The sequence below is a fragment of the Gadus macrocephalus genome, chromosome 14, assembly GCF_031168955.1.
Source record: "Gadus macrocephalus chromosome 14, ASM3116895v1".
Lineage (NCBI taxonomy): Eukaryota > Metazoa > Chordata > Actinopteri > Gadiformes > Gadidae > Gadus > Gadus macrocephalus.
In genome coordinates this window covers 20661615-20675792 of record NC_082395.1, presented here as the reverse complement: position 1 = coordinate 20675792, position 14178 = coordinate 20661615, and the positions used below count along the sequence as shown (strand labels likewise).

The following is a 14178-nucleotide window of genomic DNA, read 5'->3' as shown; positions in this document are numbered from 1 at the left end:
CTCATGGGACAAGATGGGAAAGACAATCACAGCTAAGACATTTGTTTTAAGAGATTGATTGCAAATGCTTTCGTGACATGGCCAAGAAAGTATTATGTATTATTATTTATCTTCAAATGTTGGAAGGCCTTCCATTGGACTGCCAATCCCTTGCATGCTCCCCGTAAAACATTCACTCAATATCTTATTGGCCTTTCTATTGTCCTTGTGTGCTACATACGCTAACATACACATGCTTTAACCAGTATATAAAGAATTACAATGTTATCACAACACTTTTCATTGGTGTTTATTCCGAGATGAATAGGTGCCGATTACACACCAATAAAGACTGAATGTTATTGATCTGATCATAAGTGAGCTCAATCTGGAAAACGTAACAATTGTGTTTTCCCCTCAAGAACACTGGGGTACATACGATGTTCCACGTTATAGTTTATTGCCCTGAGATGAGATACACTTTCCGTTGTAATGTAATATACAACAAGGAAAGTCTGCCACTTGCAGCCGTTCGGCCAAATGGCTGAAGAAATGAATTACGTTGTGAAGTGGAGTGAAACCCTGGCCTTTCCAGAGAAACTGAGACATCAGCCAAGCTGCTGACCGGACCACATCAGCCATAATATCCCACATCTGTGTCCAACACAAAGTAAGTTCAGAAATTAGGCGGCTGGCAATTGACTCATTCAGCAAATTTCACTAACGTGTCCGTTAGTGAAAGGAGTGGAGACAGCTCTGTTCTCACTGCTGGACCAACAGATTGAGTGCTATGATAAGCTATGAGGCGTTGGTTGTCCAGATTACCACACCAGTCACCTGCAGGATTCACCACTTGGCCCACCTTCATCAAGATGGATGGTCCCGCTAGAGTTATTACTGATTAGTTATTAAGTACTTACTATTAAGTACTTGAGTACTCTTGTGTTGTCTCCCCTCGACAAATTATAGTTGGTGCCCTTTTTCATAATTTCCTGTAATTATTGGCTATAGTACCCGTATTGGCCAACAGGTTTCTTATTGTTATCAGACTGTTACTGTCATCTAAAAATGGGTGACTCAATTGTGTAAATCCACACTGGGGGAATGTGGTGAAATAAAATTCAGTCTGGGATAACCATTTCCTTCTCTGTGGCTCTATGTGACATGAATAATTCATGTTTCTTCGACAAGGAATTCCTTCGACCTCCAATCAGAGCCAAGTTTACCTCAGGGTCTGGTATTCCATATGAACATCGATAGTGTTGACTCATGATAAAGAGTTGGAAATAAACGGTTTGCAGGGAAATTGTTGATGTGAGGGTAATGACTTTTAAAGCTGACCGTAACTGTCAATTTGAACTACAGAAAATATAGATTGAAATACGTCTCTCCAAGCTCAAAAGATGTAGATGCATGTACCAAACACAAGTTGACCGTTACCTGTCATATTGAACTACAGAAAATAAATGCCGTTTGTGTCTGCTACCATCTAGTGGTAGGGCGAATGCATCAGTTCTCTGATCATATAATAGTGTGTTGTTACCCAAGTACTGTTGTCTTGTTTTCTTGGATCTAATCTTTTTCTGATCAAGAAAAGTTGATTGTACGATGTGCAAATTATTAATAATATGCCATACCCATTATATCTAGAGCACTTTGTGCAAGTGTGAAGAATACTTGGACAGTCCAATTAGATAACACAGTGGGCATTTTAGTAACCCAAAATATGTCTTGAAGAATGAAAGGTGAAAAGGGTATTCAAGTGGAAGAATTGAGAACCTTCTCTTCTCTTCTCTTCATCATCCCTCCCACATTCCAATCAGATGTTCATATGTGCAGCCATAGCACCAAGATCCTGCTATTCTTGATGTAAAATATGTTGATCCTTAGTACCATCTTCTTGTTCTTCTGCTAGGCACAACAGACAAAGTGTTTTTCATGTGTGGTACCTCGCTGATAGAACCTGCTCCCCAAAGGTTGGAGTCCCTATCGCTTTAGAAGGCACCTGAAGACTAATCTCTCCCGCCAACACACTAGTTGCCAGTGACATAAGGACTAACGTTTGTTTCTTTGTTCCTTCAACCATCCTGTAGAAAAAAAAAGTATATATTTTTAATGAAGCTTTTAATGCAGCACTCCAATATGGACTGAAAGGCCTGATCTTGAATCCACTGGAGAGGTTGTTAACCAAGTTGTCTGCTGAATAACTAAACATAGATGATTGCCACTATGTTTTGCCACAGCAAAGATAGCAGCCAGTCAGTATGTTTCTATTAACATTATCATTCTGTAATTTAGCACAAAGTTTTCTCCAAAGCAACATATGTAGGCTTGAGGCTGAGACCAAGGTGGTATTTAAATTGACACAAATTAACAACATAAGTTGTTGCATAATACTTGAAAGTAAAAGTATTATTGTCAAATATATTCTCTTGAAAATAACTGGGCTTGGCTTTGAAAACTAAAACTGATCTGAATGTACAAGACAAAAGGCTACACACGGGGCCCCATTTAATTAAATAATTTGTTAATATTTTTTTGTATTTTATACCTCATTGGGCCATTCCTATAGAGAGTATACAGTCTAGCAGGTAAAGAAAATATGTCCCCATATGATGTTATTGTTCCTGAAGTCGTGCTATTTTAAGATTAGAAGGAGACGTCTGAGAAATGACAGTTTTAGAAAACAAACTTTCTGCCGAGAATTCCCCCCCCCCCTCGCGGTGCATGCTGGGACGCTGCGGGAGCAAGGAGCCGCACGACGCCATCTTTAAACCCCACAATAAGCTTCAGCTGAACACGGGTGGCAACGCAGCGAAACGAACCACACGTCGGAATACAAGTTGTGATCTTCGGACTGGTGGGGACTGTGTTGTGTTGGAAGTGTGACACTGAGCTACTGCTGGACCCTGCAGTGGACAGTAGAGGGCTGTGGTCCGGGAACGAGGCTTGCTACGATGCGGACGATCTAGTGATCGGACACAACAATAGACGACAACAACAAGGAGACGAGCCCGCTAGCATGTAGCAGGCTAAACTCGGAGCAAATCAGCGGAGGTGGAGCTAGCCTAGCTCGTAGCTTAGCGGCTAGCTGCTTCGTAGCGAGCTAATCAACAGCGGCAGACCCGCGAGGAGACATCAGACCGGACGGGTTGTTGACGATAACAGAGAACCTCGGGTGTAGTCGTCGTTGTGTTCAAGTTATTATTAGTTATCATAATTTAAGTGTTTAGTAATTGTTAGGACTGGGACGACGCGAGGCGAGGCTACCTCTCCCTCCTCCAGGCACCCGCGCGCCCGCTCCACCGCAACTGCCTGCCCGCCGATCCCCGTCCCCCCCCGGCGGCCCGGCCGGAGATGCGCGGTGAAACATGTCGGTGTCGGGGCTTAAGGCCGAGCTGAAGTTCCTGGAGTCCATTTTCGACCCGAACCACGAACGATTCAGGATCATCGACTGGAAGCCCGACGAACTGAGCTGCCAGTTCAACGTGACGGGGGAGAAGCTGCTGATTATCCACTGTAACATCACGGTGGGTGGATGGCACCAACCCCAGCCCTTGTTGTCCCCGGCTTGGCTAGCCTCCGTTAGCCTAGTTAGCTTCACTTAGCAGCTAGCCCCGCTTTACAAACAGCCACTGTGCTCATTTTTTTTGTCGTCTTTGTGTGTGGGATGTTGAGTTGTGTTATTATGCGACCTGTTGGGTTAAAATGCGAAATGAATGTGTGTAGTATTGTGTTGTGAACTTCAGATCGGAACGGATCAGTGTGGCAGGACGTTACACAACAGACGGTTCAAGTGCACAATCTGATTCTATCAAATGTTGCTGCGTTGTTGTGTTGATGTGATGTAATCTCTATCCAGGAGTCCTATCCGTCCACACCGCCCATATGGTTCGTAGACTCCGATGACCCCAGCCTAACGCAAGTCTTGGAGCGGTTGGAGGATGTCAGAAGAGGCAATACATTGGTTGGTATACCGGTCTGCGTTTATCCACTGCATACACGGTGTTGGCTGGCTGAGAATTGTTCATTTCAGGCCCCAGCGTTTTTAGAAATCCTTTGTCATCACAATCTGTTGACATCGTTTTTGTCGTACCATGGTGACGTAATTCCTGGCTTTTGTTTATTTCCTGCTGGTGGGCAATGAGCCACCATAATGTTGTGTCAGTAGGTGCATTCTTCAGATTAGACTGTACTTATTGCTTTTGAACACCCTATAGTCCACTTTATGTAATTGCATTTGTATTTATTCTGTGAGTGTGTTGTCAGCTATGTTGTGCTGGAATGTTTATTGTTGACACCTTGCACAATGTCTAATCTCATTATGTGCAAAATGTGACAAGTAGTATAGAAAAGTTAGATCAGCCTCTCTAAATAGAAACTGGTTGTAGTTGTGGTGGTTTGTTGTTGCATTGATGTATTGTATACAGCAGGTTGGGGTTAATCAAATTACAGTATGTCCAATCTTAATAGTAATGATTTTTTTCATGCATAATTTTTTCACAATTAACTTATGTTTACAACTGGTTTTATGTCAGCAATATGTTGGAATAACAAACAATTCAATGAACTATAGACATGGTGCAGTCCCTTGCTCTTAGTCAATACTTGTCGTCCTTTATTTTTTTGCTTCACAAAGCCATGCAGGAATCTATCTAGGCCAGAGACTGTATATCTGTTGTCCGATGTTTGTCACAAGACAAGCCTGTATCTCAAACATCCGTCTCCGTTTTATCCCCCAGCTTCTGCAGCAGCTGAAGAAGCTCATCTGTGATCTCTGCCGCCTGTACAACCTCCCCCAGCACCCCGATGTGGAGATGCTGGACCAGCCCCTACCTGCAGGGCCAGTGGGGCCCGACCGAAAGGCAAGGCTGCCTGATGCACTCTCGTCAAGCCATCGCCCCTGACGGGCCAATGGGCTCGTTTTTGATTGTGGATGAAAAGTGTATATTTATAGACATGGCACGGACCGAGGCAAGCCAAGTCTGCTCATGTTCACTGCAGAGCCAGCCTGGCCTGCATCACAGCTGACCAGCGTATGATGAGGTGCATGCTCTGAGCAGATCAATAGTCTCTGCCTTTGGTCACCAGCAGCCAGAGGCACTGTTCTCTACAGATTGACCCTCGGGGCCCAGTGGTTCTGCCTCTAGCTATGTTACTTCACTCGTGCTAGTTGATGCATTAATTTATGAATTAATTGATGTGTTGATTTGTCTTTCAGCATGGGACGACAGACGAGGTCACTTCTGAGGAAGAGGAGGAGGAAGAGATGGGAGAGGTAAGGGTGTTCCCTTGTTCACAGATATCACAATGTATGGTTTACTGAATTTTATGTGACGGAATGAGGGTTGGAAATATTCTTGCTGTCCAAGACATTGTTCTGTTTTTTTATTTGGTCCATATTTTTGTTTCCTTTCATCTTCTTCTACACCCACTCTGTTTTTCAAGCTGTGTTCAGACAAGATCTTGTCAAGGGTTCTGAGCAAGCAGAGGAGCCATCAGGCCTTGCTCCCAGAGGGGCTGTGTAGTCAGTAGCTCTACTGCTAACATGAGCAGTGGAGCTATTTTATATACAGACTGAAATATCAAGGCATGCGTGCTTGCCTTTTCCATCCATTCATGTGTACATAAAAGGCATTAACACTATATGCAGTTTAAGTGATGAAGTTCTATTGCATACTTCCCCATCCTGTGGACTAGGAATTTAATAAATATATTTCATTTCCTATATCAAATCAAAACATCAAGGCATTGGTCCAGCCTGGTCACCTTCTGTAAACACTGGACCTTAATTTTCCAAAAGTGACTAAACCTTCCAAATTGATGCAAGTAATTTCCTTATCAGATGCACACTATAACACAGGGTCATTCTGAACAATAAAATTCAGCCATAAGCAAGCTAAACAAATAGCAATAGCACTGAACAGTCAATAGCCCGGGTGGCGTTGTATACTAGGCTCCATCGGGCTGTGGATGTGGCGGGCCAGTAACACGTGTTTTGACCTGGAACCCAACAGGACATCGAGGACCTCGACCACTACGACATGAAAGAGGAGGAGCCGGTGGACGGAAAGAAGTCGGAGGACGACGGCATCGAGAAGGAGAACCTGGCCATCTTGGAGAAGATCCGCAAGAACCAGAGGCAGGACCACTTGAACGTAAGTGCTCATTCGGTAAGGTCACCTTTTCCTACTTCTCTGGGGGGTGGGGAGCATGCCATGGATACTAGTAGTCTGTCTAGCTTATGTAAACTAGTCTGTAGGTCAGTAGTGTGTCGCTGCCTCGCACACAGATGTGTGTGTGTGTGTGTGGACCCAGGATTGGGTCGTGGTCAGGTGCTTGTTTCCTGTTGTAATGACAGACGTGCTGAGGCTTTGTGAAGGGCTAACAATACGCAGAGAGCGGTGTCTTTGTTCCAAGAGTGCAGTGCTGGTTCAGTCCCTTCACAGGTTATTCTGCCCTTCAATGCACTGCAGACACACGCACACAGATTTAACCTGTTCCAGCCAGATCAGGCGTTGATTTCCCTGTTTTAGCCGTTGGGCTGGTTTTGGATTAATAACGTGTCAAAATGTGAAGATGCCCTGTCAAACTGGTTCTCAATTAGTGATTACTCTACAATCCTGGATACAATGAGAACAACATTGTTTCTTGGAAATGAGCAGAAACATGCAATATTTTGAAATGGTCAAATTAATAAAAGTTGTTTGAATTTAATTAAAATAAAATGTGTTTGATGTTAGAGCGGTAATCCATTACAGATTCTAGCGGTAGGTTCTATTTTAGTGGACTGTTTACTGCTTTTCCTCTTAGGCTGTGAAAGCCTCTAGAGCAGCCAGTGTTGTTTCGACTGGTTTCTATTGTTTCTTTACTTATCTTTCCAGGGTGCCGTCTCTGGCTCGGTGCAGGCCTCGGACCGGCTGATGAAGGAGCTGAGGGAGATCTACCGATCCCAGAGCTACAAGACGGGTACACACCGACACCAGAACACACCGACACCAGAACCGACTCTCGCATCATCTGCCTTGTGTCCAATTAGTAAAGTCTGCTCTTGGATGTAACCCTCTCCTTCCCTCCGTGAGTAGGTATCTACTCGGTGGAGCTTGTCAACGACAGCCTCTATGAATGGCATGTCAAGCTGAGAACGTAAGTCGCCTGTTTCTGAGTCACTCACTGCCGATGGCATTCGTTGTACAAATCACCCCCTGATTACACACGCATTCCGAGTTCCCCATCTGGGATGAGGCGCGTGCGGCGCCGTCCTGAACGACGCGTGTGCTCCCCGTCACCACAGAGTGGACCCAGACAGCCCTTTGCACAGTGATCTCCAGGTGCTGAAGGAAAAGGAGGGGATGGACTACATCCTCCTCAACTTCTCATATAAAGTATGTAGAAGTCACCCCGGGGCTGTTCTAGTTCAGCATGACTGCCACTACTACAACGCGCGTATCTCACCGACGACAACAACCCCACCCTCCCCTTTGTCTCTCCCCAGGATAACTTCCCCTTCGATCCTCCGTTCGTGCGAGTGGTTTCCCCGGTTCTCTCCGGAGGGTGAGTCGCCCGGCCGGTCGGTCCACCTTCTGACACATCGGCGCCTCTGTTCCTCTTTAATGTTAACCAGAGACAGCCGCTGTGTCGTCTGAACCTGCTGTTGTCCCTGTTCCCCTCGTCCGTGTGTCTGTCCGGCTAGATACGTTCTCGGAGGAGGAGCCCTGTGCATGGAGCTTCTGACCAAGCAGGCAGGTCCTATTGCCCCCGTACATGCATACATCCATGCATACTCGCTCAAATACATGCATGCATGCATGCATGCATGCATACATTACGCACTCACTCCACCACATTATATGGAAGGCTGTTTGTAGCCTCTGTGACCTAACATTTGGGCTTGTGTATTACAGGGTTGGAGTAGTGCCTATTCAATAGAGTCCGTCATCATGCAGATCAACGCCACTTTAGTCAAAGGAAAAGCCAGAGTGCAGTTTGGAGCCAATAAGGTAAGCAGTGCTCAGATGGGAGAGTGCATGTGCCCAGGTAACCTGAAACCTGTTGATTGCTAACTTTGTGCATTCATGTTTAGTTAATTTAGCAGACGCTTTAATCCAAAGCGATTTATACATAAGTACATTTGTCAGAAGAGACAAACAACAATATAAATGTCTGTACAGTAAGGATGTTCATAGAAACAAGTGCCAAGCACTTACAATTGCTAGGTTAACCCCTTGTACACCAAAGATTGCTAGGATAAGATACTATTTTAGATGCAAGGACGCACACTAACAATAAGTGCGTACATTAAGTAGAACACGACATACAAGACAATTTCGCAACACAGACGGGCCTGCGGCAGTGATATCGAACCCGTGCTAATAGTTTCAGCCGGGAGTCAACTGGTCCTGTACGAAGGACAAGGTGTTTAGTTATTCATTGACGCGACAGAGGGTGCTGTTAGAGTGTTGATCTTTAGCGCTATGGTCGGTTCAACCAGTTCTCCCACGAGGTAAAGTGTGTTGGAGTAGGTCTAATGGAGTGTGGGCTGCAATCAGCATCTGAAATATCCTACGCATGTACGCTTCACTGTATCCCACACAGTGAGGCCTGTGTCTCAGGTTGGGCATGCGTTCTGAGGAGAGATGGCAATAGATGGGCTACCGAATGATACTGTGGTCGTTTTGGTGTCTTTACCTGTCCTATTTAATGCTTGAGTGAGCGATTGCTTCTACATGACTTCTAACTATCACCTTCTGACTTCTCAAGAACCAGTACAACCTTGCAAGAGCACAACAGTCCTACAAATCCCTGGTTCAGATCCACGAAAAGAATGGTGAGTGTTTGTCTCCTATTTCACAGACGTAGCAATGCTAACCTTGTTTACAGAAACCCTATCCCAGTTACGTGTCAACACATTGGAGTACGAACGCTGGCAGTGTCGTAATGCCAGTTAACAACATTATCCTGTGCGTCATTAATCGATTGATGTAGCCATCGTGATTGGTTTTGCGTGAATAGCAGGAACGACAGCAATCGATACCGCCTTACTCCCGACTTAGAATCCATAAGAATTTCTTGCATCACCATGACTACTCGAGGAATAGAACATAATGCATTACGTTTGCCATTACCTGCTCATTCAACCTGCCCACAGTGAAAGTGGGTCAGCTGCTACTCCTACTCATTATTTAGTCTGCCTCTCTAGAACATACTGAATTCAAAATTATATAAAGTTGACATGACCAGGGATAGACAAGAAGGTACTTTTAATTTTTTGAAGTGCTTTTAAGTGTAACCCTTCTTTTTCGACCAAGAGAATCTTGCTTTGATTATGGTAGAATTGCATCCATGGTTAGCTGCTCTAATCTCTGCAGAAAAAGGCTTTGAACAGGTAACTTGTAAAGGAACATTGACCGATATTTCCTGATTCTGAATCTATATAGCAGAGTAAAGTGTGCATAGGATTATGTCGTTTTTACAATTGAAAAGATACGTCAAAGGATTGCATCAAACCTAAGGAGAAAGAAAAATAATTCTCCTGAAAGTTGTGAATCGCAACCGAATCCTAGAAGATGCAAATCAAGATACTTATCCTCCCAGGAATCTCACCCAAAAAAAAAATCATGCACATTTTCTTGATGACATTGGCGGTTTTCCAAGCGGTTCAGTGAACTAGCTGCAGCAACAGGGTACATTGAGTCCGTCAGGTTAACCTGACGGCTCCCTGGTGTCATGGAGTCCTCTCACTCGTGTCTTACACCTTAGATGTGTGTAAAATCTCCTTGTCTCCTTGGATGCCTTCTATCTCAGTGCGATCATCAAGTTTAAAACGGCGAGTTTATCCTGTTACCCAATGCTGGCCATCTACATTATTTATTTAAATTCATGGTCAGAAGACATTTACAATTTACAATGTACTCTTTTTTTTTTTAAATGGTCAACGGCCAGTTTGTTTTCCTTCTACAAACTTCCTCAAGTCATTATCTGTTCCACTCTGTGATGGGGGACATGCTCTACGGAGTACAGAAAACCGCCCACTAGCTCCTGTTGCTGCAAATATTAACGTACAGTAAAGTGGCCTGTCTAGGAGGTAGTTAGCGGTGCAGTGAGACGTGGCACCCTCCCTAGACTCTAGAATCACACTTTACAACACCCAATGGACGTCAGGCCACCACGGCCCAAACCAAAGCTCAGCCGCGTGGAACCAGGGGCAGAGGTCTGGTGTTGGCTCCGGTGGCTGGCTGGTTTGGGAGCCGGAATCGTACAGATTGTTCTGTGCAGTCTAGTGGGTGTAGTGTTTTGGATGGAGTGGTTTTAAAGTGGGAGGCGGGGTTGAGGTGAAATAACACAGCTGGGTGTAGCTTTAGGGGTGCGTCAGCGCTGATTGGCATTTTTGTAGTGGAGCGGAAGAAAGTTTGTATAGTAAGGGATTTAGAAATGAAGAGTAGCGCCATGTTACGTATGTATATATCCGTTGTTAATATGTACATCATTTAGCTATCAGAATGAGATGTGACTTGCATAATAACTTGGATGAACCAAGCTGCATGTTTGTGTATTCCCTGCCAAGCCATGCTTATCGTAGACGTACCACTCATTCCAGAGAACACTGCTCTGTTCCTGCTGTGAGAACATGTGTTCTTGTTCACCCTGCAGGTTGGTACACCCCACCTAAAGAGGATGGCTAGGAACCCTCGGCACCCCCTCCCCCCCTCCCTCCCCCGCACTGGGACCCCACATCTTACATGGTTCCTCCCCCCCCCCCCCAACTTTTTTTAATTTCTTTCTTTGTTGTGACCAATTTATGGAACCTGGATTCGGAACCCATCCCCAACCGGTGTGCACAACCCCTTACCCCCAAACCCATCAGCTGCTTGGCAGGAGATCAAATCTCCACCTCTCTCTCCCGCTCTCCTGCGCCTCTTGCCTCATCTGTTTTTTGTTTTTCCTGACGTGTCACGAAGAAGCGCCGCCGCCACCGCCGGCGTCGGGCGGTGGGCTGCGGAGCATCCCGTACGATTTGGTGGTGAGTGAGAGCGGAGGAGGGGGGACCGTGTGAGCCTTGGCTGCGAGGCCGCCGGACAAGGCCCGCTCCTCTCCCCAGGCAAGCCATGAGGTCAATACTCGTGTCACGTCCGCCTCCTCACATCGTCCCTGACTACCATTCGTATCGCCCCCTAGTGGCCTGGAGGCGCTGCCGCCGCACGGGGACCCCCCCCCCCCCCCCCCCCCAGTGACGACATGTCATATTTGTGCTCATGTAAAATCTTGTGTATCGCCAAGACTCTGGGATATTACGCTCCAGAGGCCAGCTTGCTATCAGCCGTACGATTCTAAGCTCTGCGGCTGGGAAAGGGGATTAAACGGCTCGTCGATGGCCTGGATCAAACCCCGACGAGGCCACGCCCTCCTCCTCCTCCTCCTCCTGCTGCCGCGTTGGTCGAGGAGGCTTCTGTCCCTGCTGCAGCAGAACTAGTCTGGGACTGTCTACGTGTCTGCAGCACACAGAACCTCTGACCGCACCTGGCAGCCCGCTTGTACGCGACCGGGTCAAACGGAGGCCTCTGATTGGAAGTGAATCACACTGTAATGTAGTTTGATTTTAACTCCACGTGTAAACATGTAAATTTGTACTCCTGCAAATGGATCTGTTTTTAAATGTAACCGTGTGTGGGTCTTTGCCATGGCAGAGGCTGCGTCACTATATACCCTTGACTATTAACAGCAGAGTCGACGCAACTTTAAAGAATAAGGAAAGAAAAACTGCTTAATCGATGTTTTTGCATAAGTAAAAGAACAATTTACGAAAACTTAAACCTATTTTATTTTTCTTATGTAATTTTAAACGACTACTGCGTTTATTTCCGGGTTCTGAGTCTCAGTTGTAATTGGTGACCGTAACATTAATTTCTCTCCCTCAATGGTACCTCTTGACTGTGATGCCTCTGTTTGTTTCCGAGGGACATTGTGGCTATTCACGTCCCATCCCCCTCTTACGAATCCTCACCCAATCGAGGGAACTGGATGTGCGGAACAAGATGTTCCGTCAGCACGACCGAGCAAGACACCTGATCAGCTTTAGTTTAGCTTCACAGCGTCTGACCTTTTACTCTCTGTCCACAAGTAATCCTGTGTTACCCCAGGTGTTTTAATAACACTGCTAGAGTCTCACATTATCATCAGCAGTAGTCCCAGACCCAACACCGCTAAGACTGCACCACGATGCCCCCGGTTGAACCAAAACCCTTCAGACCCGGCTTCCCCCATCGCTACCTCTCTGGTATTTGTTGCCACCCGAGACCTCGCTGCCATACCCCCCCCCCCCCCCCCCCCCCCCCCCCCATTGAGCTGAGTCAAAGACGAAATGTGAATATGCAGGAGACGCGTGTGAAGCATTCCAGTGGATGCCATTCTACATGTGTGTCCGTTCTTTGTTTTTGTTTTTTTCCGTCTTGTAGTCGTTTCCGTGTGCTAAGCTACCAGCGTAGATGCTTAGCCCCGTCCCAAGTTATTCCTCATGTTTTGAAGTGGAGTTTGTCGTAACCTCAGTCCGTCTGCCGAAATTAAAAGAAGTGGCCACAACGGGCTTATAATGTACAATTTGGTTCAGATAATTGATTATTTGTACAAGCCATTCCACTTGACACCCAATGTAATCTCTTCTTTTCGCGTACTCCACACAGGATTTCCACACGGGCAATCATAATCACAAATCAGAAGCATGGGTTTAAGAAGATAAATTGGTGGACGTTTTTACATCCTGACGCCCTTTTGTTCTCTGGAGAAGTAAACTCAGGAATACATACTGCATGCTCACCCAGGCATGGCGTCACGTCCAAGATGTAAACTTCTAAAGTACAGGTCATTACCTTCAGTCCAGACACTCCAAAACTTCCCGTTGTTTAAGAAAAGACGTTGGCTGGCAGGTGTTTTGGCTAGGGGGTTGGGTTTTTTGTCTTTTGCTTATATTTATTTTCTTTTGCTGTTGGACTGCATACAGACATATTCGTCCTCTGAACTTCACACTTAAATAAATAATAATAAATAAAAATGAGTATAATGGTAGCTCTTTTTAATAAGCACGTTTGGAAGTGATGGGCAGGGTTTTGCTTTGCTTATGAGTGCATCTCGGAGGATGTGCGCCCTGGCTCTTTTGGTTGTACTGTCTTGTGCATGTCGGTATATCAAGTGGTGTCCCCCACCCCCTTCCCCCCCAGAATACAGGGCAGTAAGCATGGCTATATAAAGATGCAGGTCCATTTTGGTTTACCCCTTATTGTCCTCTAACCAACAGAGCAGCGCTACTCTGATGTATTCCTTTACTCTTCGTTCTGCAACATCTGGGCTCCTTTCCACTACACGTGTCCTCTGTAAATCAGCCGGTACTTTAAAACACGGCCGCGGTTCACATTCTTGTGCTATCGGATAAAAAAAAAAAAAAAAAGATTCTGATACAGATGTGCCACCACCGCTGAACAAGGGGACCTGGAGAGCTCTTGGTCTTCGAGACGTTGGACCATCTCTCTGAGGTCCGGAGGTCGACCGGGGGGGTGTGACTAAGGATGGACCCCCTCCATCCCAGGTGGTCCGACCCGGCCCCCCCCCAGCTGGGTGTCGTTCCGTGGTGACCCACGGTCCGAACTCGGTTACACTCTCAGCATGATTCAAGTTAATTTGTTTTGGGTTTCATTTCTCTCATTGCAAGGGGGACGTTGACCATGTACAGCAATTGGTAAACTTGCATCAAGTTTATGAATAAAGACTTTTATGAAATACCTTGAGTGACTGTGGTGAGTGTAACTCAACAAAAAGTGTGATACAATACCATTTGTTTCAGGTGTTAATTGTATCATCTGTCATGTTTCACTTCAGGTTCTGGGATATGTGGTGAGCTCCGTAGAGATCAGTCTTTTATATCAATGTGCGATGTGACATTAACCACTTTATCAGTCGTATACCTTATTGATTTAAAAAGAGCAATATTGTCTTACCTGTCAAACATGGATGAAGCATTCAGCTGATGCTTTTACCAGACACGGATCTCAACCTCCCCACCCCATCCTCCTCCTACCCCTCAAACAGTATATTCTATTTGTCAGAGTGAGTCCAGATGTCTGGGTGAACTGGGTCTCACATTGGGATGAAACCTGGTTAATGGGACACCACCAGACATGTGTTATACCGTCCAGCAGATGGTGTGTTCTA

The 14178-nt window shown here is 45.8% G+C and overlaps 1 protein-coding gene across 3 annotated transcripts; it reads left to right on the top strand.

Annotated features, from left to right (window-relative positions):
• Positions 1-2729: 2729 nt before the first annotated feature.
• ube2q1 (ubiquitin-conjugating enzyme E2Q family member 1) lies at positions 2730-13748 on the top strand. Of its 3 annotated transcripts, none has more exons than XM_060072052.1 (13): positions 2730-3509; positions 3842-3946; positions 4722-4844; positions 5201-5257; positions 5997-6152; positions 6864-6948; positions 7065-7125; positions 7274-7364; positions 7475-7533; positions 7673-7721; positions 7884-7979; positions 8746-8806; positions 10630-13748. In XM_060072052.1, exons 1-13 carry the CDS (start codon positions 3351-3353, stop codon positions 10659-10661), a joined length of 1134 nt encoding a protein of 377 aa, XP_059928035.1. In that variant the 5' UTR covers positions 2730-3350; the 3' UTR covers positions 10662-13748. The 3 variants fall into 3 exon arrangements, with proteins under 3 accessions (XP_059928035.1, XP_059928036.1, XP_059928034.1); XM_060072053.1 differs by having other exon boundaries at positions 2731-3509; positions 5997-6137; positions 8740-8806; XM_060072051.1 differs by having other exon boundaries at positions 2731-3509; positions 8740-8806.
• The last annotated feature ends 430 nt before the right edge of the window (positions 13749-14178 follow it).